The 26,970-nt window shown below is 44.8% G+C and overlaps 1 protein-coding gene across 5 annotated transcripts in view; it reads left to right on the top strand.

The window, feature by feature from the left end:
• The window catches only part of CDC42BPA (CDC42 binding protein kinase alpha), a 149,993-nt gene that overhangs the window by 109,776 nt on the left and 13,247 nt on the right, over window positions 1–26,970 (top strand). For 4 of the 5 annotated variants that reach the window (XM_075204355.1, XM_075204354.1, XM_075204358.1 and 1 more), the window contains 17 exons: window positions 1,628–1,733; window positions 3,041–3,165; window positions 7,888–7,993; window positions 8,143–8,291; window positions 10,452–10,543; window positions 11,794–11,870; window positions 13,910–13,948; window positions 15,883–16,002; window positions 17,734–17,814; window positions 18,730–18,835; window positions 20,104–20,240; window positions 21,061–21,200; window positions 21,522–21,603; window positions 23,158–23,374; window positions 23,860–23,922; window positions 24,774–25,367; window positions 26,781–26,878. In XM_075204355.1, coding sequence (XP_075060456.1) covers window positions 1,628–1,733; window positions 3,041–3,165; window positions 7,888–7,993; window positions 8,143–8,291; window positions 10,452–10,543; window positions 11,794–11,870; window positions 13,910–13,948; window positions 15,883–16,002; window positions 17,734–17,814; window positions 18,730–18,835; window positions 20,104–20,240; window positions 21,061–21,200; window positions 21,522–21,603; window positions 23,158–23,374; window positions 23,860–23,922; window positions 24,774–25,367; window positions 26,781–26,878 — 2,332 coding nt within the window. The remainder of the gene's footprint in view (window positions 1–1,627; window positions 1,734–3,040; window positions 3,166–7,887; window positions 7,994–8,142; window positions 8,292–10,451; window positions 10,544–11,793; window positions 11,871–13,909; window positions 13,949–15,882; window positions 16,003–17,733; window positions 17,815–18,729; window positions 18,836–20,103; window positions 20,241–21,060; window positions 21,201–21,521; window positions 21,604–23,157; window positions 23,375–23,859; window positions 23,923–24,773; window positions 25,368–26,780; window positions 26,879–26,970) is intronic. The other variant, XM_075204356.1, reaches the window with a different exon arrangement.

The following is a 26,970-nucleotide window of genomic DNA, read 5'->3' as shown; positions in this document are numbered from 1 at the left end:
TAAATCCAAGCATGCCCTTTATAAGGGAACATCTATTCAGATGTTTTATATTTAAAAAGCTATGTGTGTTTATAAGAACTTTTTCATAATGAGTTTAGTTTGGGTTCTCTCTATGATCCTTAGTTCAGTATTCTCTGCACTGTCCTGGTGCATTTTAATAAGGATCTCCGTACACATCTGTAGGTAACACACACATCAGCCCTTTAAATACTCTCAATAAGAAATCATCATCCCAGACTGCGCTGACTTATCCCAGAGGCAAAACCCTCCTCACCCCCTCCTCTTGTCAGTGCTAGTTCTATAAATGTCTGTTCTGCCCTAGGGGTACAATCCTGCATTAGTGAAACGTCCCCAGGAACAAGTGCCTTGTGCCAGCCGGTACAGCAGACATTAGTGACGGCAAATCCAGAACTGGTGGGTTCGCTGTGTGCACCCTGGTCAATCCTAAAAAGGGAACGTTCTGAGAGCCTGCGTGTAAGAGCCACAAATGATCACTTTATTTTAACTCGCAGGATTTATGTCTAAACAAACCCAGAGGCCGTATGATGCATTGTAAATAAAGGTCGCAGGTTTCATGTCAGTTCTCTGTCAGATCTCCTGTTTAATCCCACAGAATGTGCACAATAAACCATACCAAGCTGATGATACACTCCAAGAGCTATTTAAACCAGAAAGATATTTGCATGTGTTGTACAGGAGGGAGAACTGTCCTTAGTATCAATGTGCGCTGCACTATGTTTAGGACCTTTTATGTTTTTATAGATCAAATGTATTTAAAAAGATAATTAAGTCAAAGAGTACTTCCTCATAGGTTTACCTGCGTATTACCATTATCAGTCATGTGATCATTCTTTTGGGCTGTCTATTGGGACCGCCTTTTTTTTTTATTATTTTCATTTGTCATATTTGTACATTGGTTGATGTGTGCATAGCAGGGGCAAACGCAGGATTTGTAGAGGGGGGTTTCCACACCACGCCGCCAGTGGGTGTGACCAGCACACATGGAGGCGTGGCTATAATGTTAGACAGTGCTTGGCTGCTCTCCAACTCTTCCTATCCCCATAATATACATGGGCAATGCTGCGTGCACTACTGTTAGGTGCACGCAGCTCTCCCTTTTCAAGCAGAGCCGTGTGAAGTGGGAGCAGAGTCCAGCCACCTCAATTATACAGTGTCCCAGGCTTGGAGGGGGGTTTCCAGGCACTAGGAACCCCCCCCCCCCCCCTCGGTTTGCCTATGCTTAGAAACATGCTTTCCTCCCACCAATTTTCTCGAACGGTACAAAGATTACCCCACATCCAATAGCCGCCTCCTCTGAGAACGTATAAAAATAAAGAAAAAAAGTCCTTATAATCCTCAAACCCTACTGCAGTCCTACATTGTGCGGTTGTTTGAAAACAATGTGATACAAACCTGTGTGCCTTTAATTGTAGGTTGATGCGATTGTACAGAAATGTAACATTCAGAACTGAAAGGCTTAATCCTTAAGCAAAACCGCGATCTTCCTGCACCAGATTGACGGTAGCCTCAGATCCCAATGAAGCGCGTGGCCGTCTTTATATAGAGATTGTGTGTATAATAACCATACCGGACACATGGTGACCTTCTGTATTTTATATCTCCGCAGCCAAAGTGAACGGGAAGAGTTTGAGTCGGAGATCAAGCAGAAGTTTGAGCGCGAGCGGACGCAACTCTCGGAGGAGAACAGGAAACTCTCCAGTGAGCTGGACAAGGTATTGGGCCTTCCCCCTTCCAGTGCTGCTTGCAGATAATGGTCAGATTAGAGTGCAGTGTGAGCCATACAGTACCTCATGCCTCAGACTTCTCCCTACTGCAGAATATAGCTGTGTAGGTGACGGGTTCACTGTAAGTTGGTAATGTGGAAAGAGCCGAGTTAATTAATGTATTTTTTCTGATTGTATAAATGATATAATTTGTATCCTGTTGTGTTGTAATCACTGGGCGGTTACTTGTCGCCGTAATGCCGTCTTCTACGTAGTGATACAGCTGGGTGTACTGGGTAAAGCCCACAGGAATACAATGTAATTATTATAATTAGACCCAGTGTTTGTGGGCTGGATACATCTTTCTCTATCGCGCTTCCGCTGTGGACTTGAAACGTAATGTTTGCTCCTTGTGAGTCTCTGCGCCCTCGTGTCAATAAACTCCTTGGTAACTTGTAATAGTCTAAGGGGAAAAACGGAACATTGATTTCTTGTAGCAAAATAAGACATTTTTATTAATTTAGTCATTATTTGACATAAATGGGTTTTCTATAAGTTCTTATCCCCACAATGTTCCGGTCTGTAACACTCTCACCCGGCAGCTGTTGGTGTCGCAGTTTATAACGTCCGACAACAGCAAATAACGTAGATATGTTTCAAAATAAAATAACATTATTCGGTAGATATTGCTCCTATGAGCTTATAGCAAGTCCAATTTAAATAGTTTTATATTAACATATATAAGTACGTTAAAAAAGGTTTATTTTGTTGTAATAAATCTAGTATTCGTTTTCGGTCTCATCCAGTACATGATATCTGATATGTGATGAGCACTCTATCAGAAGGACATTCTCCTGCACACTCTATCAGAAGGACATTCTCCTGCACACTCTATCAGAAGGACATTCTCCTGCACACTCTATCAGAAGGACATTCTCCTGCACACTCTATCAGAAGGGCATTTTCCTGCACACTATCTGAATGACATTCTCTTGCACACACTATCTGAATGACATTCTCTTGCACACACTATCAGTAGGACATTCTCCTGCACACTCTATCAGTAGGACATTCTCCTGCACACTCTAATTGTCTATCATGCATCATATGTAGACACGTTGTAACCACAGATGTTCTGTTCTGTCGTCTGATGTCTTGTCCGGGGTTTTTCCACCTTTCTATCTTCAGTGTCTGGTTTTGTGGATGACCCATAACTCTTCCCATACTGTACTGTGCATGTTATCATTTTATTAGATGAACTATGACTTAGTGTTAGGACCTCTATACCGCACCTTACTATTGTACTCTACCCCCAGCTCACCTCCATGGTCGAGAGACAGAGCGTGAACAACCGTCAGCTGGAGGAGGAGATGAGAGACCTGGCCGACAAGAAGGAGTCCGTGGCTCACTGGGAGGCGCAGATCACGGAGATCATCCAATGGTTTGTACTCCAGTATCACCCAGCGATCTCCCGGAGCCGGAGTCACTCCTGGCGCTGTCATCCAGCACGTTGGGTCATTCCGCTTATTAAAGCCTCTCCCTAAGACTTGAATTTCCGCGTGATGAGTGCAGTGAGAAGTAACGATCTGTTCTTGACGATGTGAAATATCTGATTTGGATTTACTGAAAGCTGCTAATATGCCACTCAAAGGAATCCCTGTTTATCCTGGAAATAATAAGCGCTAACTCAGACTGTGTGTTAAACATCTATACCAATAGATGCAAAGTAGAACAGGAATACAGGGATTTAATATATCTCTGGTGTGTAAATGAGCACAGGACCTTTATATTGTCGCTAGTACACCCTCTTCCACAATTCGCTCTTTGTTTTTGTGTCCTTTCTGTGCTTTCCAAGCATGCATTTATATCATAAGGGAGAGTTGTTTATATATGTTGCCTCTGCAGAGCTTTTATCCTAAGAGCTGCTTCGGGTCCGTACCCCCAGACATCAAAATCAAATAGCTACCTGATTATGTGAAGACATAGCTGAAGAGCACAGAAGGGAAACTAAGCGGAGAATGCGAAGCATTTACAAGCCAATAAATTCAAGTTATGCAAAGGTGGAAAATCCCCTTTAAGGAGTTACGTTCCCACACAATGGCTTGGTTGGTCTAGTAATTATAGTGCATTAATTACCCCAGTGCTCCGTAATTGCTGTATAGTCTGTTAACTCTGTCAGTGACAGGAGCTTTTGAGTCCTAATATAACCACATTTGAAGTGGGGACGGCGTGACCTCTCTGTAAACCTCGGATACAGACGGAGTCCATGAGAACGGTCCCCCGAGGGCAGATAATTCCTTCATTCAGCTCCTTGTAAATAATTGCCCCATAATGGTTTTACCAGTCCGCCAGGAATCACGTGTGACGCAGACCAGTGACCAGCAGGGTTTACAGCCCTGTATATACATGTATCTTGTCTATGGTTTCCGGCCCAAATATCAGAGCGTCAGATAAGGTTATGGGTTATTTATGTCCCAGACAGGAAGGATCCCGTGTAATTGCTGCCGCGTGCCGTTTTACAGCGCTGCCGTGTGCCGTTTTACAGCGCTGCCGTGTGCCGTTATACAGCGATGCCGCCGTGGCGTTACACAGCGATGCCGCGTGGCGTTATACTGCGATGCCGCGTGCCGTTATACAGCGATGCCGCCGTGGCGTTATACTGCGATGCCGCGTGGCGTTACACAGCGATGCCGCGTGGCGTTACACAGCGATGCCGCCGTGGCGTTATACTGCGATGCCGCCGTGGCGTTATACTGCGATGCCGCCGTGGCGTTATACTGCGATGCCGCCGTGGCGTTATACTGCGATGCCGCCGTGGCGTTATACTGCGATGCCGCCGTGGCGTTATACTGCGATGTCGCCGTGGCGTTATACTATGCTGCGTGGTAGAGGCCGCTGAGTCTCGTTCCCACCCTCTTGTGGTCATGGTATATATTTGGTTGGAGTTGTCGTCTCCTCTGAAATGCCAGATGAAATGTTGGGGTTTGTTCAGCGATAGAACACGCTAAGGGTTGTTCCCGAACGGCAGAACATGAGACATACATTGCTACACATCTACAACTGTATTTAGTACATGTGTCATGATTGTACATGTGACTTTTATTTTGTTACATAAGTTTTGCACCTATGAATGTGTGTCCCTGTATGAGGGTGTAATTGGTAGACAAAGGGGAAACTCCCGATCGTTGGCGCCTCCAGAGAACCCTTATAACGAGCCGTTTGTTTTGCAGGAGGAAAATGTCTCTATATCCTCACACTAAGGGGCAGATTCAATTAGCCGCGAGGTCGCCGGACGTGGCCTCAATGCCCTTCTGCACACTTTGCCGGTACAGAAATCTCCGCTTATTGTCCCTCACACGTCTGAGCTGAGATTTTAGTACAATCTCCACTGCGATGTGTCGTCCTGGACTGTTCCGGTTGAGTTCCCCCCCTGGTCTGGAATCCCTCATAACTTCACATCCATTGAAGCTCATTTAAACATCCCGTCACACGGATTGGTTGCTAGGGGCAACACCTCCACTTTTTAGAAGGTTTAAGTTATTGCTTCATTACCTTTGCTGCACTATTTATTAATCCCCCCTCGTCTCCCAGATTGACTGTTACTGATTGGCACAAACGAAAGTGCTGCCCCTTTGCCCAATGTCAGCCGCTGATTTGTTGTGTATGTTGGTGACTTAGCCTTTGTTGAGCACCAGATGGAGCCTTCCCGAAGCCTACTGCATGCTGGGATATGTAGTATTTATTCCAGGGGACATGCTTTATAGCCTACAGATCTTTAAAAAATAAATAAATGGGGGGGAGGACTAGTGAACCGCGGCACACAATCCATTAGCAAAAAGTTATTTTTCTTCTTCTGTAAAGGCAGCAACTCTGGTTGCTATAGGGTTACAGCACATTTGCGCTCATAGCGCCATTTTATTTAAATAATCCCCACCGTAACCTGTCAAATTCAAAAAAGCACAATAAGACCAGAAGGAGGAATAATACAGAAACGCTTGATGACATTTTAAACCAAGGAAATATCCCGGTGTATTTTGTAGTATGAGCTCTCCCTTCTGCTGACCAGCTAATCTGCTGCTCCGTAGGGATCAGTGATCCCGTCCTGCACATGCAGCCAGTCTCCGGCTACCGCTCATCGGGGAGATGCCAAACCTCCTTTGTGCATAAATCCAATCTTAACTATAACTTTGTTTATTCACAGAAGTGCTTAATTCTCTTGTGTGTGCAGTGATTTATAAACAAGGGGAAAACGTGCGGCAACCAACCAGACACTTATTTCACCCTGAGTTTTATTCTATATTACTATTTCTTCTGCTGTACGTTGTGTTTGTTGTGGTGCCTTTGCTTAGCCGGTGTTCGGTGCGCGGTCACGTTAATCCCACTGTGCACCAGCTTCTCGCTCAGCCACCTCACTCCTGCAGCGACCCGAGCGGGGCATGTTGGCTTTTTATGGGAACGTGGCCCTTGCACACAGCCCAGCATCAATCTCCTTATTTGGGCAAAGTTTTGGAAAGTTCCCTCAGTCCTCTCATCCCCGGCCGTGGACATTCAAGAATAAAAAGAGCCTCTCTGGCTGGATGGCAGCCAAGCCTGGGAATAACAGCATTAACCCTTCCCCTGCTGCCGGGCCAGAGGCACTGTGGGAGTAATGCTCTCTGCTGTCAGGCTGTAGGGGTTACATCGCCCTGCAGAGAGGGGGGGGGGGGGTGTAAGGAGGATGTTGTACAGTTATCTGGTCTGTAAATTGTCTCTCTATTATATCACATACAAGACACTAATGAGTCTACATTAGGCCTATGGGGCAGATACTTAAAGGGCCATGTAAGCTAAAATACAGTTTCCGTTCTGGTAGGAGATATTGGAACATTCACAAATATTTATGTCTCCATCTTCTGACGGAACTGAGATATTCTCTACACAAACTGTTCCACGCACAGCCTGATGTCTGTCGGAATATGACCACACATCATCATCATCATCATCACCATTTATTTATATAGCGCCACTAATTCCGCAGCGCTGTACAGAGAACTCACTCACATCAGTCCCTGCCCCATTGGAGCTTAGTCTAAATTTCCTAACACTCAGACAGAGAGATAATCACACTAGGGTCAATTTAATAGCAGCCAATTAACCTACCAGTATGTTTTTGGAGTGTGGTAGGAAACCGGAGCACCCGGAGGAAACCCACGCAAACACAGGGAGAACATACAAACTCCACACAGATAAGGCCATGGTCGGGAATTAAACTCATGATCCCAGCGCTGGGAGGCAGAAGTGCTAACCACTGAGTCACCATGCTGCCCATAAACCGACAAAAGAGGCATTTACCGATAATAATAAAGTGATTTTGACCAGATTATTATTCTGTCCATTTCCTGATGTTCTAACGTCTGGCCAGACAGGAAGACCACTGTACCACTGTACTACAGCTCTGATATATACTGGTGAATGTTACAACTACACTATTATATAGGTCATTATTAGGTGTTGTCGTCCTTTTAAGGTGTAAATAAAGTTAGTGATATTTTTATGAATATAATATTAAGGCGTTTTCCTCTTGGGATGTAACCTTAGAAAGCAGGAACACCAGCGAGTTATAGATGGGAAGTCCCATGTGTGTCACTGAGCACATTATTAGGAGGACCCCACCGTGTCACATGCCAATCACATCACTGGCGGCCTGTGCGGAGGGCCTGGCTGGTAACCTCTGTGCGTTTATTTTTCCAAATCAGTAACGATGAATCCCAATCAGTAGACAGAAGAGAAATGTGTATTGCTGCTTGTCATTGGTTCTAATTGCCAAACCTGTCTTATTGGCACCCTCACCTCCTACCTCCCAAACATCTACGTAGAGCCCGTCACAGCGGCTCATTTTATCAAATAAAACAAACAAAACAAATACTCTGCTGGTATCATCCCAGGACTCTGATGTGACCTTTCCACAAACCCGGAGGCAGCCAGAAACAAGGGCACCTTGGTCCTTGGCACAGTTATAGTGTTCTACGGCTTACACAGGAAATGTTACATTTTGGTTCCTGAGACGTTTACCATGCTGTGCCCATCTTGTCCTCCATAACACTGAATGTTAGAATGTAAGATCCTGTTACATGATGTCTAATATATTCTCACCCTTTTGTTTGATTTTTTTTTTCTTGGTCAGGGTGAGCGATGAAAAGGACGCTCGGGGCTATCTCCAGGCGTTGGCTTCTAAAATGACGGAGGAGCTGGAGACGCTGAGGAATTCCAGCCTAGGTGCCAGAGCCACGGTAAGCCACGGTACCCTCCCCCCTTCAGCCTAGAGTAGAACAGTGACCAGATTAAGGGGCACAGAGCTGCGGGAGGAGGTGTTGGGGTGTTCTGTAGATGTAAGGCAGCTCTTACTGCCGCTGTGTAATACCCGCTGCTTGTGTTGTAGGACATGCCTTGGAAAATGCGCCGTTTTGCTAAGCTGGACATGTCGGCCAGGCTGGAACTTCAGTCCGCTCTGGATGCCGAAATCCGAGCCAAGCAGAACATCCAGGAGGAGCTGAACAAGGCAAAGGCGGCCATTATTGCTACAGAATGGTATGTGCTGCGTCCTTCCCTGCCATCCCCTGCTGCCCGTAGATAGTTCCAGTATGTAATCCATTATTGTACTTACATTTATTGTACAGAGGTGTACAAGCCATTGTTGTTCTCTATGCCCCGCCCCCCCCCCCCCCCAATCCTCTTCAGCATTCTGCCATGTTAGGGGTTAGCTGCTTCTCTGATACAGTAGACACAGAGTGACTGACAGCTTTGCAGACCTGCTTTGCAGATGCACAGTGTGTATTGGTTCATTTTCATACACTAGGCTGGGGCCAGTGATGTTTCAGCAGCTCAATCCCAGGTTTTCGACCTGTATCAGAGATCCCATCGTCAGATTGTGCTGTAGATATAAGAGGAGCTTATGGTGTCCGTTATGCAGTGAGGAAGGTGGCACTTTACTTTTTAATAGAGCCGCAGTAGAATAATAAAACATATATATTTACCTTCATAGTTATTATCTGAGAATTTCAGTTTAGTGGTCCATGAAACACAGGAAGTGTTTTGCACAAAGGAAAAAAGGATTCCCCCCCCATGCCAAGGTAACATTTATACCATCTACCTTTTAGCTGCTCTGTTTATTTCTCTTGTGGTTTTCATTGTGCTGTAATGTCGCCATCTAGTGGCCTTTTCATTCCTAACACTTCACCAGCTGAAACGAGGTGAAATAATTATAACAGTATTTCTCCACGGGAGGTTTGTAAACATCGTGACGGGAAATGTGTAGTGTTTAAAAAGCCGATATACAGTCATGGCCGAAAGTTTTGAGAATGACACAAGTATTGGTTTTCACAGTTTGCTGCTTCAGTGTTTTTAGACCTTGTTGTCAGATGTTGCTATGGTATACTGATGTAATATTACAAGCATTTCATAAGTGTCACAGGCTTTTATTGACAATCACATTAAGTTTATAAAAAGAGTCACTATTTGCAGTGTTGATCCTTATTTTGAATCTGCAATTCGCCCTGACATGCTGTCAATCAAACTCCAAGCATTGATTAGGCGAGAATGGGCGGCCGTCAGACAGTATGTGGCCCAGAAATTGTCAGACTTTGTGGGTTTTCGTTTGTCCACTCGCCTCTTGAGGATTGACAATTTCTCAATGGGATTAAGGTCTGTGGAGTTTCCTGGCCATGGACCCAATATTGTGATGTTTTGATCCCCGAGCCACTTAGTTATCACTTAGGGCAAGGTGCTCCATCATGCTGGGAAAGGCATTGGTCGTCACCAAACTGCTCTTGGATGGTTGGGAGAAGTTGCTCTTGGAGGATGTTTTGGTACCATTCTTTATTCATGACTGTGTTTTTGTGAGTGAGCCCACTCCCACCAGTGCAGAGCTTGCTCAGGAATGGCAGCAGACAGGTGTGAGTGCATCTGCACGCACAGTGAGGAGAGAAGACTTTTGGAGGATGTCCTGGTGTCAAGAAGGCCAGCAAAGAAGTCACTTCTCACCCAGAATAACATCAGGGACAGACTGATATTCTGCAAAGGGTACAGGGATTGGACTGCTGAGGACTGGGGTAAAGTCATTTTCTCTGATGAATCCCCTTTCAGATTGTTTGGGGCATCTGGAAAAACCCTTGTCCGGAGAATGAAAGGTGAGCGCTACCATCAGTCCTGTGTCATGACAACAGTAAAGCATCCTGAGACCATACATGTGTGGGGTTACTTCTCAGCCAAGGGAGTGGGCTCACTCACAATTTTGTCTAAGAACACAGCTATGAATAAAGAATGGGACCAATACATCCTCCAAGAGCAACTTCTCCCAACCATACACTATTATCTTCTATTTTTGTGGAGCTTCGTAGTTTCCAATATGGATACCGCTACATATTAATCCAAAAATTTAAAAAGGAATCCTCATCTCTTGTATTGTGAAATTCGCGAATCACTTGGGTTATTTACTAAGCACCTAGAGCTTTTATTTTCTATTTAGGTTTATTTTATTTTGCAAATTTCAGGTTAGTTACTATATTCCTGCCTTGTTTAATGACTATTCCTGCTGCAAAGTGCCTTATTGCTGAAAGATTACATAAACACAAAATTAAAATTTACTATAATTGTGGATATTTTGTGCTAATAACTGGGCTTGATCTGGTTCTAGTTATTCGTTACCCAGCCCTGGGCTAAGTTCCCCCTTTCTCTGCTCTGCATTGACAGTAAACTCCAGGAGTCTGACAAGAGGAACCAGGAACTTGTGGCAGAAGTTGAAAAACTTAAATGGGAAACTGAGGAATTCCGCTCAGAGAAAGGTAATGATTGGATCAGACACTAGAGACGTATTTGCTGCACCCTTCGGAATGTCTGGGAACCACCCAATGTTCGTGCTAAGGTTCCCAGGAGAGCAGTCATTCTCGCAGACCCTGGGCGGCGTGGTGTAATGACGTGATTTGCATCGTTAAGCCCCACCCCCTGCCATGCCATGCCACAAATTGCTACGGGGGGGTGGGGCTACTGTGGCGTCACCACGCCCCCTCCCGCACCAGCCCACTCTCCTCCCTTCCGGGTATGTGACTAAGGAGCAGACGTCACCTGGCTCGTGAATGGGGGTCGTTATCTAGTTATCAAGAGAAATGAAAGGGTTCAAGTGTTACATTATTCCATTCTATAACTTGCTCCTATTACGTATTTTATTTTGGTTCAGCCCAGGAAATATCTACCAAACGGGATGTAGGTGTCAGGTTTAAATTAAAGCAGATCTATTACTTGATTATAATGACAGACGTAAAATATAAAAATTGGGATCATCTGTCTGACTTTTATGCCAATGTTTTGCTGCCTGCTGCAGTCTCCGGTATTGTCTGTCTTTTTATACTGTTGCAGACGGGCTTTAAACAAGTGAGAACGAGGAGGACAGTAAAGAGGAAATGATGTAAATACATTTATTCTCCTCTGTGCTGTGCCCAGAAATGACTGATGGACTGTATGTAACAAGCGCCTTATTGGTCACATTCTAGGTCTTTGTGGGTCCAGACGTACTTTGTGTACGTCCTGCCCCAATTGAAACAACATGGGTGGTGATACAGCTGGGACGGCGTTGGGTCTGTGACGTGCTGGGCGCAGGCCAGATACCAAGCTCTTTCCTTTCAAAAAGATCAATATACTAGCCTATAACAAACTTGTTAGGTGCATTCTCTTAGAGAGTGTATCTGACCAATGTTTAGACCTAGCATAGGGGTTCGTTTTGCCAAAAAATACACCTTCTAAGAATCTTATCTGGGCATTCATCCTTGTCTCATTAGGTCGCACTTACATGAACACACCCGTACTGTCCCCGACTATCGTACGCCCTGTTTTGCTTCTCCAGACGCATAGTCTAACATACGCACAAATCTATATTTTGTACATTTAACCCCTTGGAATTCTTTCGGTTATAAGCGGCTGCTCTGTAATTATCTGTAACTACTATTGCCGGATTAGATCAGACATATATTGCATGTTGTATCCAGTGAGGTGTTTGAGGGTCATCGCTAAATTTATTTCCCCTTCACCTTTCCCGTAGGTGTCAAACATCAGGAATCCCAGAATTCTTTCCTGGCGTTCCTGAATGCACCGACCTCGGTGTTGGATCACTTTGAGGTAAGTTGGCTTCATTCCCCACTGTACGATATGGATCATGTTTTCAGTATTAATCGTCTGTGTTACCCCTGGTCCTGGCCAATGTCTGACCCATCCCTGTGTTGTTACATTTGTGTCTTAGCAGAATATTGAAGAGGTAACTGGTAGCGGCCATAACAATGTGTCACTATGTAACTGAATAAACACTTATCTAACACTGAGCAAATATAAGTGTCCTACATAACCTCACTTAGTCTGGTTTATTCACTGACACTGAAATGGTAACAATGTATATAACTAATGATCACTGACGAATCTACAGTGTCAGCTACAGAAGAGTCACATAGTCCGTATGTGAGAACTAAGATTAATTGTGCTAGATTTAAGGGCTGTTTATTAGTCATTCGGAATATATTGAGGTGATGGTCTGATAATTACTTCTTTTTCAAGTGACGTTTTTACTGATGAATCTTCAGTGCACATTTGTTATACATTGTTACTATCAGTGTAAGTGTCTTATCTAAAACTGATTAATTACAATTGTTTCTTGAACCTCCTGACTTTCCACTTACGATGTTATATTATGTATATGGTAAATAAATGTTGCTTTTATGAAGGTATGTTCATGCTTTAAGTGGATTAATAGACAGCGTCCGACTATTGTAGGTTCAGAACGAGTTCTATCTTAATACTTTCTAATTAAGCCACTTTTCAACCAGTATTTAACCTAAAGCATCCAGCACAGTCCATACCGTCTCTATAGGAACTTTCTGGTGTCCTTGGGGGGTAACGTGTCACGTTGTTATAGCAGAAGTTTCCCTGGTTTGTTTTTGAGTATTATCACTGTCAAGGGTCTTGAGCTCAGGATCTCCATAATCACCATCTGCGGGAGAGTCTCTTATAATCCTATTGTGCAGATCCAGTTTCAGGGATCACAGTTAACTTTTCCACTTTCCAAAATTGTTGATTTTGAAGTTGCAGATTAGAACACGTTTGCAATGACGAGCGAGGATCCTACGGGACCTTGCGGTTAATTGAATCTCCCCCGGTGCCAGGGTTATTACAGACACCTACGGTCCTACATAGAACCATACAAGGGAGATCAGGGTGTCAGAATGTTACAACATTTAGAACTAAGATAATATCAAATTGCCTATGTGGAATAAATACTATGTGACATATCTTAAAATATTAAGCTGCCCCTTAGTGGCTGAAACGTCCTGCTGCCTAATTACACCGAAGGACAACAGAGCGCTCGTACAAGGATAACCGTTATATAACACTGATCATCCTCGCATGATCTTCTATCACTAACAGATCGTATGTACATAGAGGGTCTGATACCCTGAGGAAGGGACAATCCGCACTACCTCTTTCACCCTGCAGAGGGCAGACTATTCTGTTCTTACAGACTGTGACTTGGAGGGGGGGAACATCACTTTCACATATAGAGAAATCTGTTTTTCAAGATCTATTCTGAAAGGATAAGTCCCTAGAATATAAAACGGTCTGGGTTATTATTTGTAGAAATGCGTTACTGCCCCGCAAGAGCCGCCCATACGGCTGTTATGGGGTCCAACGGGGAGGGGCCCCGCTGATTGGGTCCTACATGCTCAGGATAATAGGAAGAGCCGTCTTCTGCTGAATTTGTGTTGTTAGTAGTCATTGCTTCTGTGCTTGTTTGCCCTTTGTAGCTGGTTAGTTGCTCTATTTATATATTATAATAAAATGCAATGTTTGTTATTTGTATAAACTCTCATATCCAGCATAATGTATAAATTGGTTATATTGAATGCTAAAATTATAATAATACAAATCAGACTGCCCTCCATCTATCTCTGGATATATAATTATTTTTATAACATTTTGTGTGTGGTGTCGCTTTATAATTCCCTGCAGTGAATTGTGCCATCTAGTGGCGGTTTTAAGAAAAATACATTCAAGGTTCCAATAAGTAGTTTTATGTGCTGTTACGCTGCCCCCTGCAGGCTGTCTGTGATATTGTGTATTTCCATGTCTCTGAGCAGTGTGTGTGTAACCTGTTCTCCTCTCTCCTGAAGCGTTCTCCGTCCTGCAATCCAGCTAGTAAAGGCAGACGAGTAAGAGGCTGTCTTGCTTTGTGTGCTCCCCCTTTTCTGCCTGTGGTATAAATGTCTTTGTTTTACACATTTCAGGCTTTTTCTGTCATTGCTGTTGCATGCTGAGTTGGCTGCTTTCTGTGATCTAGAATTACAGCTATAGAACGGAGGGTACCGGATTACATTTATAGTAACCTTGTGGCTTTTTTTCGTGGGTGGAAAATAAACATCACTGGCAAATTGCAGTTATAACAGGACATTAATGTCCTGCACTGCGTCAACAAAACAATGTTACTCCCAGGATAGCCGGCAGCTGCAGTATATTTATTATATAGCTCCAGAAATGAATGCTGGTCAGTGTCTAGGTATAATATCATGTAACTGGCTTATAATACATCCTGAGCTGTGCTTTTAGATTTTGAATACAAAAACTTTACTGTTGTCTACAAAAATCCACCTTTTTATATGTTTTAAACCAGTTTTATTAATTATTTTCTGCTGCCTTATACAGTTGTTGGAAAACAACATTTAGGGCTAATTTTGGGATAATGGGTAAAAAAAACTGAAAAATAATGCACATTTTAGTAATGCATTTTAAACAGATTTTGCGTGTGCATTTGGTCATTTTGGCATTTACCAATACAATCTATTGTACTGGTAGCACTTATTGGAAATAGGTCACATCACATTCTAACATTTTAAGCGTGGTGTTAGTTTTATTAGACATCGTTGGGAACAAGCCAACAAGAAACCGCTCATCCTATTTTTAACGTGGTTTTTCAGGCGTTGGCGACTGAAAAGCTCATTAGAAGTGGATAGGTGCGAACGAGCCCTTAAATTCATTGACTTCTGCAACAGTTAAAGAGCTGCAACATTACTGCTACAAAGTATTTAAAGAAATATTGCTGCTACTTTACATTTGTACTGCAGTTAATCGGGGGGGGGGGGGGGTTTGAGAGTCGGAAGATTTGAAATTGATACTGGTCGGCTCACAAGTAGATAGTTTAGAAGCAGCTTTATTATATTTTTATACCAGAAGGCAGCAGAAATGTTTGTGTAATTCATCTTAGAGTCAAATGGGGAAGGGGGATTGTATTTTTGTAATTATAACTAGAATAAGATAAATAGTTAAATGAGATTATTAGATGGACAAAGTCATTGTGTCAACTACAAATGATAGGAGAACAGGAGGGAATGTCATTGTGCGTAGGATGAGCTATATATTGCTGGTTAGGGAGCAATGAATAAGCGCAGGTCTATAATATACAAATCTATCCATCCCACAGATGGGAGATGTATCAAACCTTGTAAAAAGTAAAAGTGGAGATGTTGCCCATAGCAACCAATCAGATTCTAGCTATAGTGTTCTAGAGAATGTACTACATGAATGACAGCTAGAATCTGATTGGTTGCTATGGGCAACACCTCCACTTTTCCTTGATACATTATTGTCTTGCAACCCTGTTGCTGTGATACAATTGTTTATAACAAATGTCTAGCATTTCCATGCAAAACATGGGACACGTTTGTTATTAAGAGTTCCTGACCCCTTATTACCATTCTCCAGCTACCATATTTTTTTTCCTAACCATTACTACCTCTCCTAGGACGCTGCCCCATGTCTCAGTATTAACGACGTTATTAACTAGTTGACGTATAACATTCTAGACCGGTCTTAGTGTGGATTTGTGTAGTAAGCTGGACATTTATTATACAGCTTTTACTAAACCATTTCTAATTATTTCTGTTTTTAATGAATTTGCTTTTACTTTCTACATAGAGACTACAATTAGTCTTTCGGGGGCCTTTGTTCCTGACACACAGTTCACCCATTCTATGATTTGCAGGCGTTAGGTTACCGCTTCTGCCTGAGTTGCATTCATCCCTTAGAATTAGGAGGAAGGTTGAGAACCGTTCTGGGTAATGAGCACAGTGTTTCCTTTCTGTGTTTTCAGATGGATTCCGTGGACAATTTTACCCTGTCCAACACTCCGTCACGCGACGAGGACATGAAATCTCAGGTCATATCACGCTCCAGATCTCCATCAACCATGAGTGACATCGAGCCCAGCGAGGTACCCGCGGAATATTCTCCGTTTAATGCTTCTCCATCTACAGTGCTGGTCATACCTGTAATGGGCTCTTTATTGCATGTTGAACTTCTTTTTTGCTTTTTATTATTTGTATTCAGTTGATAGGATGGTTTGTCAGCCAGTGATATTTTTCTGCTGCCTTTTGATGGTAACAAAGCTGGATTCTAAAACAACGTACACACGGGCACCCGGTTGTACATTGGCCGCCCTGGGTGATGGCCGATTGGATGGTCCTCAAAATAGTGCGCTGTTCACTGAGGACCACTCCATGCCGCCTGCCTGGCGTCTGCCGCAGTTATCTTTTACATCTGCCCTCCCTCCTGCCAGCTGGTACTGATCCATTCAGTGTTATCCAGAGATTATCATACTGATCCATTCAGTGTTATCTAGAGATTATCATATATTTACATCTGCCCTCCCTCCTGCCAGCTGGTACTGATCCATTCAGTGTTATCCAGAGATTATCATATATTTACATCTGCCCTCCCTCCTGCCAGCTGGTACTGATCCATTCAGTGTTATCCGGAGATTATCATATATTTACATCTGCCCTCCCTCCTGCCAGCTGGTACTGATCCATTCAGTGTTATCCAGAGATTATCATATATTGACATCTGCCCTCCATCCTGCCAGCTGGTACTGATCCATTCAGTGTTATCCAGAGATTATCATATATTTACATCTTGCTTTTCAAATAAAAGCAAACTAAAAAAGTAATTTTCAGATGGCCTGATTATGGATTAAGGGATGTGAATTACATTGACATAATCAAATAGATTGAAAAAGCCATGGTCTATATGACACGCACGCAGGGCTGTAGCTGGTATCGTGCGCGCATTACCATCGCTACCATACCATAGCTGGTATGCTGCGCGGGTCCGCGGCGGGCACAGTGTGCTTGCGGGTCCGTGGCTGGCATAGCGCGTGCACAGGTCCGTGGCTGGCATAGCGCGTGCACAGGTCCGTGGCTGGCATAGCGCGTGCACAGGTCCGTGGCTGGCATAGCGCGTGCACAGGTCCGTGGCTGGCATAGTGCGCGCACAGGTCCGTGGCTGGCATAGCGCGTGCACAGGTCCGTGGCTGGCATAGCGCGTGCACAGGTCCGTGGCTGGCATAGCGCATGCACAGGTCCGTGGCTGGCATAGAGCGTGCACGGGTCAGTGGCTGGCATAGCGCGTGCACAGGTCCGTGGCTGGCATAGAGCGTGCACAGGTCCGTGGCTGGCATAGCGCGTGCACAGGTCCGTGGCTGGCATAGCGCGTGCACAGGTCCGTGGCTGGCATAGCGCATGCACAGGTCCGTGGCTGGCATAGAGCGTGCACGGGTCAGTGGCTGGCATAGCGCGTGCACGGGTCCGTGGCTGGCATAGAGCGTGCACGGGTCCGTGGCTGGCATAGTGCGCGCACAGGTCCGTGGCTGGCATAGCGCGTGCACAGGTCCGTGGCTGGCATAGCGCGTGCACAGGTCCGTGGCTGGCATAGCGCATGCACAGGTCCGTGACTGGCATAGTGCGTGCACGGGTCTGTGGCTGGCATAGCGCGTGCACGGGTCCGTGGCTGGCATAGCGCGTGCACAGGTCCGTGGCTGAAGTGAAATGAATACATTGCTACTTTTCTCCTTGAGATTAGATGTTTTCTAGCTATGAGGCATCTGGGTAATGTGGAGCACAGAGCGGACAGCTGACCGTTTCTATTTACTAACTTATCCTTACAGACCACCGACCACCCTCCTCGCTCAGTGCAAACACCGACAATCAGAGCTTCATACCTCAGTTCAGGCTCCTCGGCTCTCAAGGTAACGCACATGACACCAATAATGTCCTTTATACCAATCCGGGAACACTATTGCGGAACTACAACTCCCAGCACATGAGCCGGACGGGTTAGGCAGGGGCTGATCTTGACTATGCGTGAAGGAGTGGGGGAGGAGCTGTTCCAAGCACCTCCTACCCAGCTGGTCAGATGACCTGGCTCACTCCTCCCACCCCCGACTGGTCACATGACCTTAGCTCACCTGTCGCTCAAAGCCCTCTCATTGCAGGGACCGCAGATCCTGCAGGGAGCCATGCTGGGACTTGTAGAGCCGGCACAAAGAGCCATAGTGACTAGTCCAGTGCAACAGAACAGCGTCTATATTATCATGTGATACTTTATAAATAAGTCATTTCATGACTGGACTGCGAGTTTCCGATGGGATTGAAAAGTGAAGATGTTGCCTATAGCAACCAATCAGATTCTAGCTGTCATTTTGTAGAATCTTCTAAATAAATAACTAGAATCTGATTGGTTGCTATAGGCAACATCTTCACTTTTCAAACCCGCCAGAAACTCGCAGCTTGATACTTTTACCCCCTGGAGTTGTCAATTTTTCCTTAGGGAAAAACTCAAGCTTCTGGTAATGATTCACACTTTTCCAAGTGTCATGTGATTACAATGTCACCCAATCACAGGACGTTGGATGTCGTGAGAGAGGCTCTGGAAGTTTTTAGCATAAGCCTAAGCCCCCCTCCCCTGTCTGCAATCACCTGACTACTGAGAAGCTTCCTGACTGACTGGCTCAGGAGAGATACTTTGTTGTCATTATTATTATTATTGGAGTGGCATATAGCTTAATCCTCCTGTAAAAATCAGGTTCATGTGTAAGAGGTACACCGACACGTTACATACATGTGTGCCACTGAGGCGATAACTGAAATCTTTTGTCTTGTAGCCCAAAGCCCACCAGTTTGTTGTCAAGTCCTTCAACACGCCAACGAAGTGTAACCAGTGCACCTCGCTGATGGTGGGACTGATCCGACAGGGCTGCACTTGTGAGGGTGAGTATAACGGACATCCACATTCGCCCTGTTCTGTCATGTGACGCAGCGGCTGCACACAGAGGTGGCGATGCCTGAGGACCGCACGGCGCCTCGCATCGTCGCCACCCTTCGTGTGCTTTTGAACTGTTCTGTTGACTCTTATTTCCCCAATCGCTCTACGTTTTCATGCTTTTGTTAACGTGGGAAAAGCACATTAAAAGCGGATTGGTGTGAACTGTTCTTTTTATATAAATAAAATAATCCAAAAAAAACCAAAAACAATTTGTCACCGTTGGGCTGGAGAGAGAGGTGGGACCGCCTGGGGCAGTTTCCTAATCTACCCCTACCCAAAGGGACTGGTCATGTGATAATGCATTAAGTACATGATTTTAGGAACTGAAAAAGCAACATTAAGTTATTGTCCTGTGGTCTGCTGCTTCTATGTGATAGATCCAGTAGGGATCGCTCTGACATAAGGAAAGGTACATGATAGGACAGGATTCAGTCTGCCATTTACATAGCGACCTGACTGCATTCCGTTAGAGCATTCTTGGACAATCTACAATGCACACAATGTATTATGTTATCCAGGCAGAGATATTGGAGTTTGTTCTGTTTCTGATAACAATGTAACTTGTGCCCGGAACCAAACTTTTATTTCAAGATTCCATTTATGCCTTTTCTACATTTCTATTATATTTGGCAAATTTGTTGTCAAAATACAGCAAAACATTGCAGTCGTGGTGGTCTTAGGAGTAATTGGAAGCAGGACATAAAGGAGTAGGGAGGTAACAACGTGTTTGATGTAACCTGTAACGCGTTTTACTGCAACACATCCCCCCCCCCCCCCCACCCGCTTTCAAATCTCTCCTAAATGCTGTGGCTGTTAATCGCCATTGGTGGATAACTCCATTTAATTCTATAATTCTTCTTCCTCCTAAATATATTTGTAGTTCCCTGCCCATGTTCTGTGTCTTTAAAATTGTTAATAGCGTTTCTGCTGTTACTGTTGAAGTCGATGCTTCTGCCGAATGTAAGTGAGATTGAGACGCTCAGTGTAGGGACCATATAACCATCACACAACGACCTGCTGTATGTCCTTATGATCTCGCACACTTCACTTTGTCTTCCTGGCACCAAAAATGTATTTGTAATGTAATCTGAACACTCGTACACACCTGAGGTTACATCTATTGTGTCTATGTTTCTGTAAGTATCTCATCCTCGCTGTCCACGTCTTCTACTTAGGAGAAGAGCTGTAATTGTGTTTTCTTTGTTTTTGGCAGTGTGTGGCTTCTCCTGCCACGTAACCTGTGCCGATAAAGCCCCCTCGGTGTGCCCCATCCCTCCCGAGCAGACCAAGGGCCCACTGGGTATTGACCCTCAGAAAGGAATCGGAACGGCGTACGAAGGACACGTTCGGGTAAGTAGCGGCTGTCTGGTGCTGTCCTCAGGTTGCGCGTCCGCTGCAGGACCTTTATATAAACAGATACTCGGTAAAACGTGTACGTTGGATTACAGCAGAAGCGGGTATTCTCTGTCTCTCCAGCTATGTTGGATATAAAAAGTCCTGGCTTCCTGGGACTTGTAGTTCCCAAACAGCTGGAGAGCCACAGGTGGCCTAAGCTTGGTATAGGAAATATAAATGGACAATGATGTGTTGGTCTCTGTAATATCCTCAAAGTGCCTGTCAGACCTATGGAAGGGACTAATACAACAAGCATCAGTTAAACAGAACAGGAGACACTAGATTAATGTATAAGTGTTACAGCAGTAGTAACATTGTGTCATAGTGATATTCGGGGTACATTGACTAGATCCAGAGACTTATTTCTACAATACATAAATGATTTCAGTAGATACATGAAATAAACACCATTATTTTTCATTTTCCCTTAAAGGGATTGTCCACTTTTGGTGGGGGCCTTTCTCAATAAACCCCCCCCCCCCCCCCCCTCCCCTCCCCTATCTTCCCCAAACAGGCACCCTGCAAATAGGACATTCTGTGGTTGGAGCTGGTTGAATACGGTGCCAGCTGGGACACCCCCAAGTCTGTATAGTGCCCATGGGATTTTCTCAGCCTAGGGGACATGAGAGTAGTTGACTGTTAGAGTCTCTTCTGCATGTTAGTGACACATGAAGATCTGCTGGGATCAGTATATAATACTGACTGAGGTGTGATTGGGCCACTAGGAAGGAGCAGTCCGTCCGTCCATAACTAATATGTACACGTTTCCTTTCAGGTGCCCAAGCCAGCGGGAGTGAAGAAGGGCTGGCAGCGAGCCCTGGCCGTCGTGTGCGACTTCAAGATCTTCCTGTATGACATCCCGGAGGGGAAGACGTCTCAGCCCTCCTGTGTGGTGAGCCAGGTGATCGACATGAGGTACGTAGATCGGTGGTACAGCTCCGTACACCACTACTTATACCCCCGAGGCACTGAGGGTGAAGGGGCATCGCTTCACCTCATTTCAAGCCTGTGTACGTTAGGGGAATATCGGCTCTTGTGAGTGTCGCTGGCACACAGAGGGGGCAGCCATAATGTGGGAACGGAGGGAAGGTTCTTGAAAGTGCAGTCTATCATTTCATTAGTGAGTTGATGCAGCCCACACAACGTCCGCAGCTTGCGGGCGACGGGTACACTTTAATACTTGTTAATACTCTGCAGTCCTGAGACACTTCTGGATTCCTGATGTCTCTGTTACAGGGATGAGGAGTTTGCCGTGAGCTCCGTCCTGGCGTCTGATGTCATCCACGCTAACCGCAAGGACATCCCCTGTATCTTCAGGGTAAGTGAGAGTCCGCCGTGTTCTAGAGGGGTGTGTTCTAAACTCCAGTCCCGAGCTGTGAGGTAGCGTGGACCTGTCAGTAAATGGAGACGGCCATATTGAATCAATATTCTGCCCGTCAATGCACCAAGAACTAGTCGATCCATAGAAACATAGATTTTGACGGCAGATAAGAACCACGTGGCCCATCTAGTCTGCCCATTTTTTAACATATGGTAACCTGAAACCCTATTCAATCCTTAGTTCTTTGTAAAGATATCCTTATGTCTATTCCAAGCATGTTTAAATTGCTGTACTGTATTACCCTCTACCACCTCTGATGGGAGGCTATTCCACTTACCCACTACCCTTTCTGTGCAGTAGTTTTCCCTCACATTTCCTCTGAACCTACTTCCTCCAGTGTCAGTACATGTCCTCGTGTTCTAATACTTCTCTTCCCCCCAGTGTCAGTACATGTCCTCGTGTTCTAATACTTCTCTTCTCCCAGTGTCAGTACATGTCCTCGTGTTCAAATACTTCTCTTCCCCCCAGTGTCAGTACATGTCCTCGTGTTCTAATACTTCTCTTCCCCCCAGTGTCAGTACATGTCCTTGTGTTCTAATACTTCTCTTCCCCCCAGTGTCAGTACATGTCCTCGTGTTCTAATACTTCTCTTCTCCCAGTGTCAGTACATGTCCTCGTGTTCAAATACTTCTCTTCCCCCCAGTGTCAGTACATGTCCTCGTGTTCTAATACTTCTCTTCCCCCCAGTGTCAGTGCATGTCCTTGTGTTCTAATACTTCTCTTCCCCCCAGTGTCAGTGCATGTCCTCGTGTTATAATACTTCTCTTCCCCCCCAGTGTCAGTACATGTCCTCGTGTTCTAATACTTCTCTTCCCCCCAGTGTCAGTACATGTCCTCGTGTTCTAATACTTCTCTTCCCTCCAGTGTCAGTACATGTCCTTGTGTTCTAATACTTCTCTTCCCCCAGTGTCAGTGCATGTCCTCCTGTTCTAATACTTCTCTTCCCCCCAGTGTCAGTACATGCCCTCGTGTTCTAATACTTCTCTTCCCCAATTTGTGGTTCGTTACCCCAAATAGGTGGCAGAATCTGTAGTCCAATAAGCCGTACGTCCTACTGGAATCTAAATCTGTCACCAGACAACACCACGCTGATATTTTGGCTTCCATGGCAGACTGACACTTGGAGCAATCTAGTGTTGGCTGCTCAATTTGTGTCTGTACTACAATATCAGGGAAATGTATGATAAAAGCACATAACGCTACTTGACAAACAGATGGAGAGCACAGCGCAGGGTCCGTGCTAGCCGAGGAGCAGGCCTTTTTCGGCGAAATCCCAACGCAAACACCATGGTTTGAACCATGAACGTAGTGTGCAGTTTAAGCACAAAGATTAAAAAATGCATTTAAAAATGTCATGCCGTTTGTATCGACATGCTCCGTGTGATTTCTTTTACGCATAAATGTTGTCCCAGCTAAGATACAGTGTGATCACCGTTGGTTAAAGCTCTGCATTGTGCTGTAATGTATCACCGTTCCTCTGCTCTCTCCCAGGTGACGGCGTCTCAGCTCTCGGCGTCCAGCAATAAGTGCTCCATCCTGCTCCTGGCGGACGGCGAGAGCGACAAGAGCAAGTGGGTGGGCGTGCTGAACGAGCTGCACCGGATCCTGAAGAAGAACAAGCTAAAAGACCGGTCCGTCTACGTGCCGAAGGAGGCGTACGACAGCACGCTGCCGCTCATCAAGAACACCCAGTCGGCTGCCATTCTCGGTGAGTTATCAGGAGCCGTTCTCAGCGTAAGAAGAAAGCTCCACAAGTAAAGTGCAAACATTATCTCTGTCTTTCCTTTCTGCGTTTGTAACGCTCTGGGGGTCTCTGCAACCGCTTTCCAAGGTACGGTCATAGGTGCGAGATTGAGGACTAAAATTTACTTTTAGGGTTATTGCTTCTCATATTGATGCCTAGTATTTCATTACTGTTTTCTATTCGCTATATACTATGACCGTACTGTCATTTAATTTTGGTACATTTGCTATTTGTTATCTTGCAACATGTGTTGTTTTTTTGTCTCTGTGTATTTAATGCAATACGAAGATAAAAAGTTTTAAAAATAAATTAATGTGACTTTCAGAGGACAGACTGTGACCACGCAGGGCGATCACTGGGCACTGGCTAATGTCACTCCCTCCTAGACAAAGTGTGTTCTCTCATAGATTTCTCTGTGGTGTTCTCTAATTGCTTATTTTCCTACACAGATCATGAGAGAATAGCCCTAGGAAATGAAGAAGGATTATTTGTTGTACATGTCACCAAAGACGGTAAGAATTCCACAGTGATTGATGGGATAAAACTCTGTATACTGGATTGTGCTCACCATATGCTTTGTGCACCCCCATCCTGGTGCTAAATCTTTCCTGGACTTATCAGGAAACTCCACCCTGTGTATTACCACCATTTACTTTCCCATAAAGAACAATCATAACAATTGACCTTTTTTTTGTTTGGTGGTGGTTGTTTTAGTTGTTCTTATTTCAATAATATCCTCCTCTCCTTCATCCTCCAAGGCTAGAAAATTTTAAAATGACTTAAACACATCTTATGAGATTTACCAGAGGCATCACTTCCATATCCTTCTAGCAAGAGGCATGTTGAGACTTGTAGTTCTACCACGACTAGAGTCTCTACCAATACCACATGTCCACAGCCCTCTCAAAGTTGACCAAGAGGGTGATAATTTAGTTATGCAGTAGTTAGGGTAAAGTTTTATAGAAAACTGTTTGAGGATGTTAAATAAAGACTAAATGGCAAAAGGAGACGCACAATGTGGTTTTTGTCCCTTTTTAAATTTGATCCCTTTTAAATGGGCAGCAGTTCATATGGCCAAGGTTTATTGTGTACAGAAGGCGTCTTCTGTACCTATTCGTGTATGGTGTAGGTGATGTATGTTGGATTGGACAGGAGCTGCAGCCAATCAGGTGCCGTATACACTGCACACACTTTATCTTCGCTCTTAGGAAAGTTTTAACAGAAGCTGTGAGATCCCACGAGGGGAAAGGGGCTGGGGGGGTTCAAAAGGGGGGCAAAAATAAATGAAGTAAGCTGGTGGTGGTGCAGCTTTCTATTTATAGTCTGTGCTGTAACAGCTGCCTCTCCTGTCCTCGTTCTGCAGAAATCATTAGAGTCGGGGACAACAAGAAGGTTCACCAGGTGGAGCTTATTCCCAACGAGCTGTTAATTGCTGTAATATCAGGGAGGAATCGCCACGTCCGCCTCTACCCTACGGCCTCCCTGGACGGGAGAGAGACTGAGTTCTTCAAGCTGGCGGAGACGAAGGGCTGCCAGGGCATCGTGTCCGGCCAGGTGAGACACGGAGCCCTCACCTGTCTGTGCGTGTCGATGAAGAGGCAGGTGCTCTGCTACGAACTGAACCAAAGCAAGACCAGGCACAAAAAGATCAAAGAAATCCAGGTCCCCGGCAACGTCCAGTGGATGGCCATTTTTAATGAACGCCTCTGCGTGGGTTATCAGTCGGGATTTATCCGGTACCCTTTACACGCAGAAGGGAGTCCGTACAGCCTTCTCCACGCCGACGACCACACGCTGTCTTTCATCACGCAACAACCCACGGACGCCATTTGTGCAGTCGAAATCTCAAATAAGGAATACCTGCTGTGTTTTAGCAGCGTTGGGGTTTATGTCGATTGCCAAGGTCGGAGGTCACGGCAACAGGAGCTGATGTGGCCGGCAGTCCCGTCATCCTGCTGTAAGTTGCTATAACTATTGTTGTTTTTGTTTACAGATACTTCCAACGCTTTACAGGGAATATTTACTCATGGACATCAGTCTCTTATGAGCATAAACATATATTAATCTGGTTTCTAATCTACTCCTGAGTTGCAGATTTCAGCTCACATGTATCAAATCATTTTGAAAAGACAGAAGTCTGAGCTCTGACAACCAGTGTTGGTCCTTATACTGCTGAAGCGACATTGCGGGATTCTGCCAACGGTTACTGTACACTACCACAGCAAGTGGCGTTATTGGCTGTTACTGCTAGTGACATCATAGGGCATTACTAGCTCATTCCATTTACTGGCGGCTTACGGCTAAGTGTTACATTTCTACTGCTCCTATTGGCGTATTACTGGGCATTACTCTCAATGCTGTAATTTTATTGCTGTATATATAATACGTTACTATAACTGGCATATTCCTGGACAAGTACTGGGGACATTACTTCTGTATTAGTATGTATCAATGCTGGTGGTGATAAAATTTCTTTGCACTCCAGAGGTTCCAGTATTTTTTACAAAAAACATGTAATGTGCAACCTGCATGCAAGACCCCCCCCACCCCCCCCCCCCCCCCAAATGGGGACGGGGTGCACCAGAATGATAACATTAAGTATCAGGAACCAAATGAAAATAATAGAAAGAAAACTCCCTATAATAATGAATCACAGTGGAATGTGATACAATGTAGCGCACACAATACAATGTAACGCGCACTATGTGTTCCTCAGTATTTTAAGATATAAGAGAACTGGGGTAGCGCACAAGGCAAGCGGTGCTGTAACTATAGAAACCATTCAGAAGTTGTGACAACCTGTGTTTGGTGGCTTAGCGTTGGTGCGCCAATTTATATAAATGTCCCTCAATGTGTATCGCTCTGATACGGGCAGCGGCCCTGAATCTGGACAGAGAGGACCACGAGTGAGATACGCGGTTACTGTGTTATGGCAACGTAAGATCACACAACGGCCTCTGGACAGAGAGGACCACGAGTGAGATACGCGGTTACTGTGTTATGGCAACGTAAGATCACACAATGGCCTCTGGACAGAGAGGACCACGAGTGAGATACACGGTTACTGTGTTATGGCAACGTAAGATCACACAACGGCCTCTGGACAGAGAGGCGGAACAAGTGCCAGGTTTTACCTGTGTTTTTTATTGTGTGTAACAGTTTATATTCCCCACACACTCATTTATAACACATGTATATCCCCCAATTGACAATATGATTATTGCGTACTATTATTACTGGTATAAAATAAAAAATCTACATATTAAAATGTTTTCTACCCTATCTACTTATGAGGTGGAGATTTCAGTTGATTTCCAGCAATTCAGCATGAGTAGATTCTTTTACGGAGTGTGTTATTTTTTGCTTGCAGGCTACAATGCCCCGTACCTCTCCGTGTACAGCGAGAACGCAGTGGACGTCTATGACATTAATTCCATGGAGTGGATTCAGACAATTCCTCTTAAGAAGGTAAAACATTCTACAAATATATAAAACACCCCCAGCCCCGTTTGTGGACATAGTGATTCCTGAACGGAGATCAACTAGACCAGAGGTGACCA

The sequence above is a fragment of the Mixophyes fleayi genome, chromosome 3, assembly GCF_038048845.1.
Source record: "Mixophyes fleayi isolate aMixFle1 chromosome 3, aMixFle1.hap1, whole genome shotgun sequence".
Taxonomy (NCBI): domain Eukaryota; kingdom Metazoa; phylum Chordata; class Amphibia; order Anura; family Limnodynastidae; genus Mixophyes; species Mixophyes fleayi.
The sequence above is the reverse complement of the archived record's forward strand: the minus strand, read 5'-3'. Positions and strand labels throughout refer to the sequence as shown.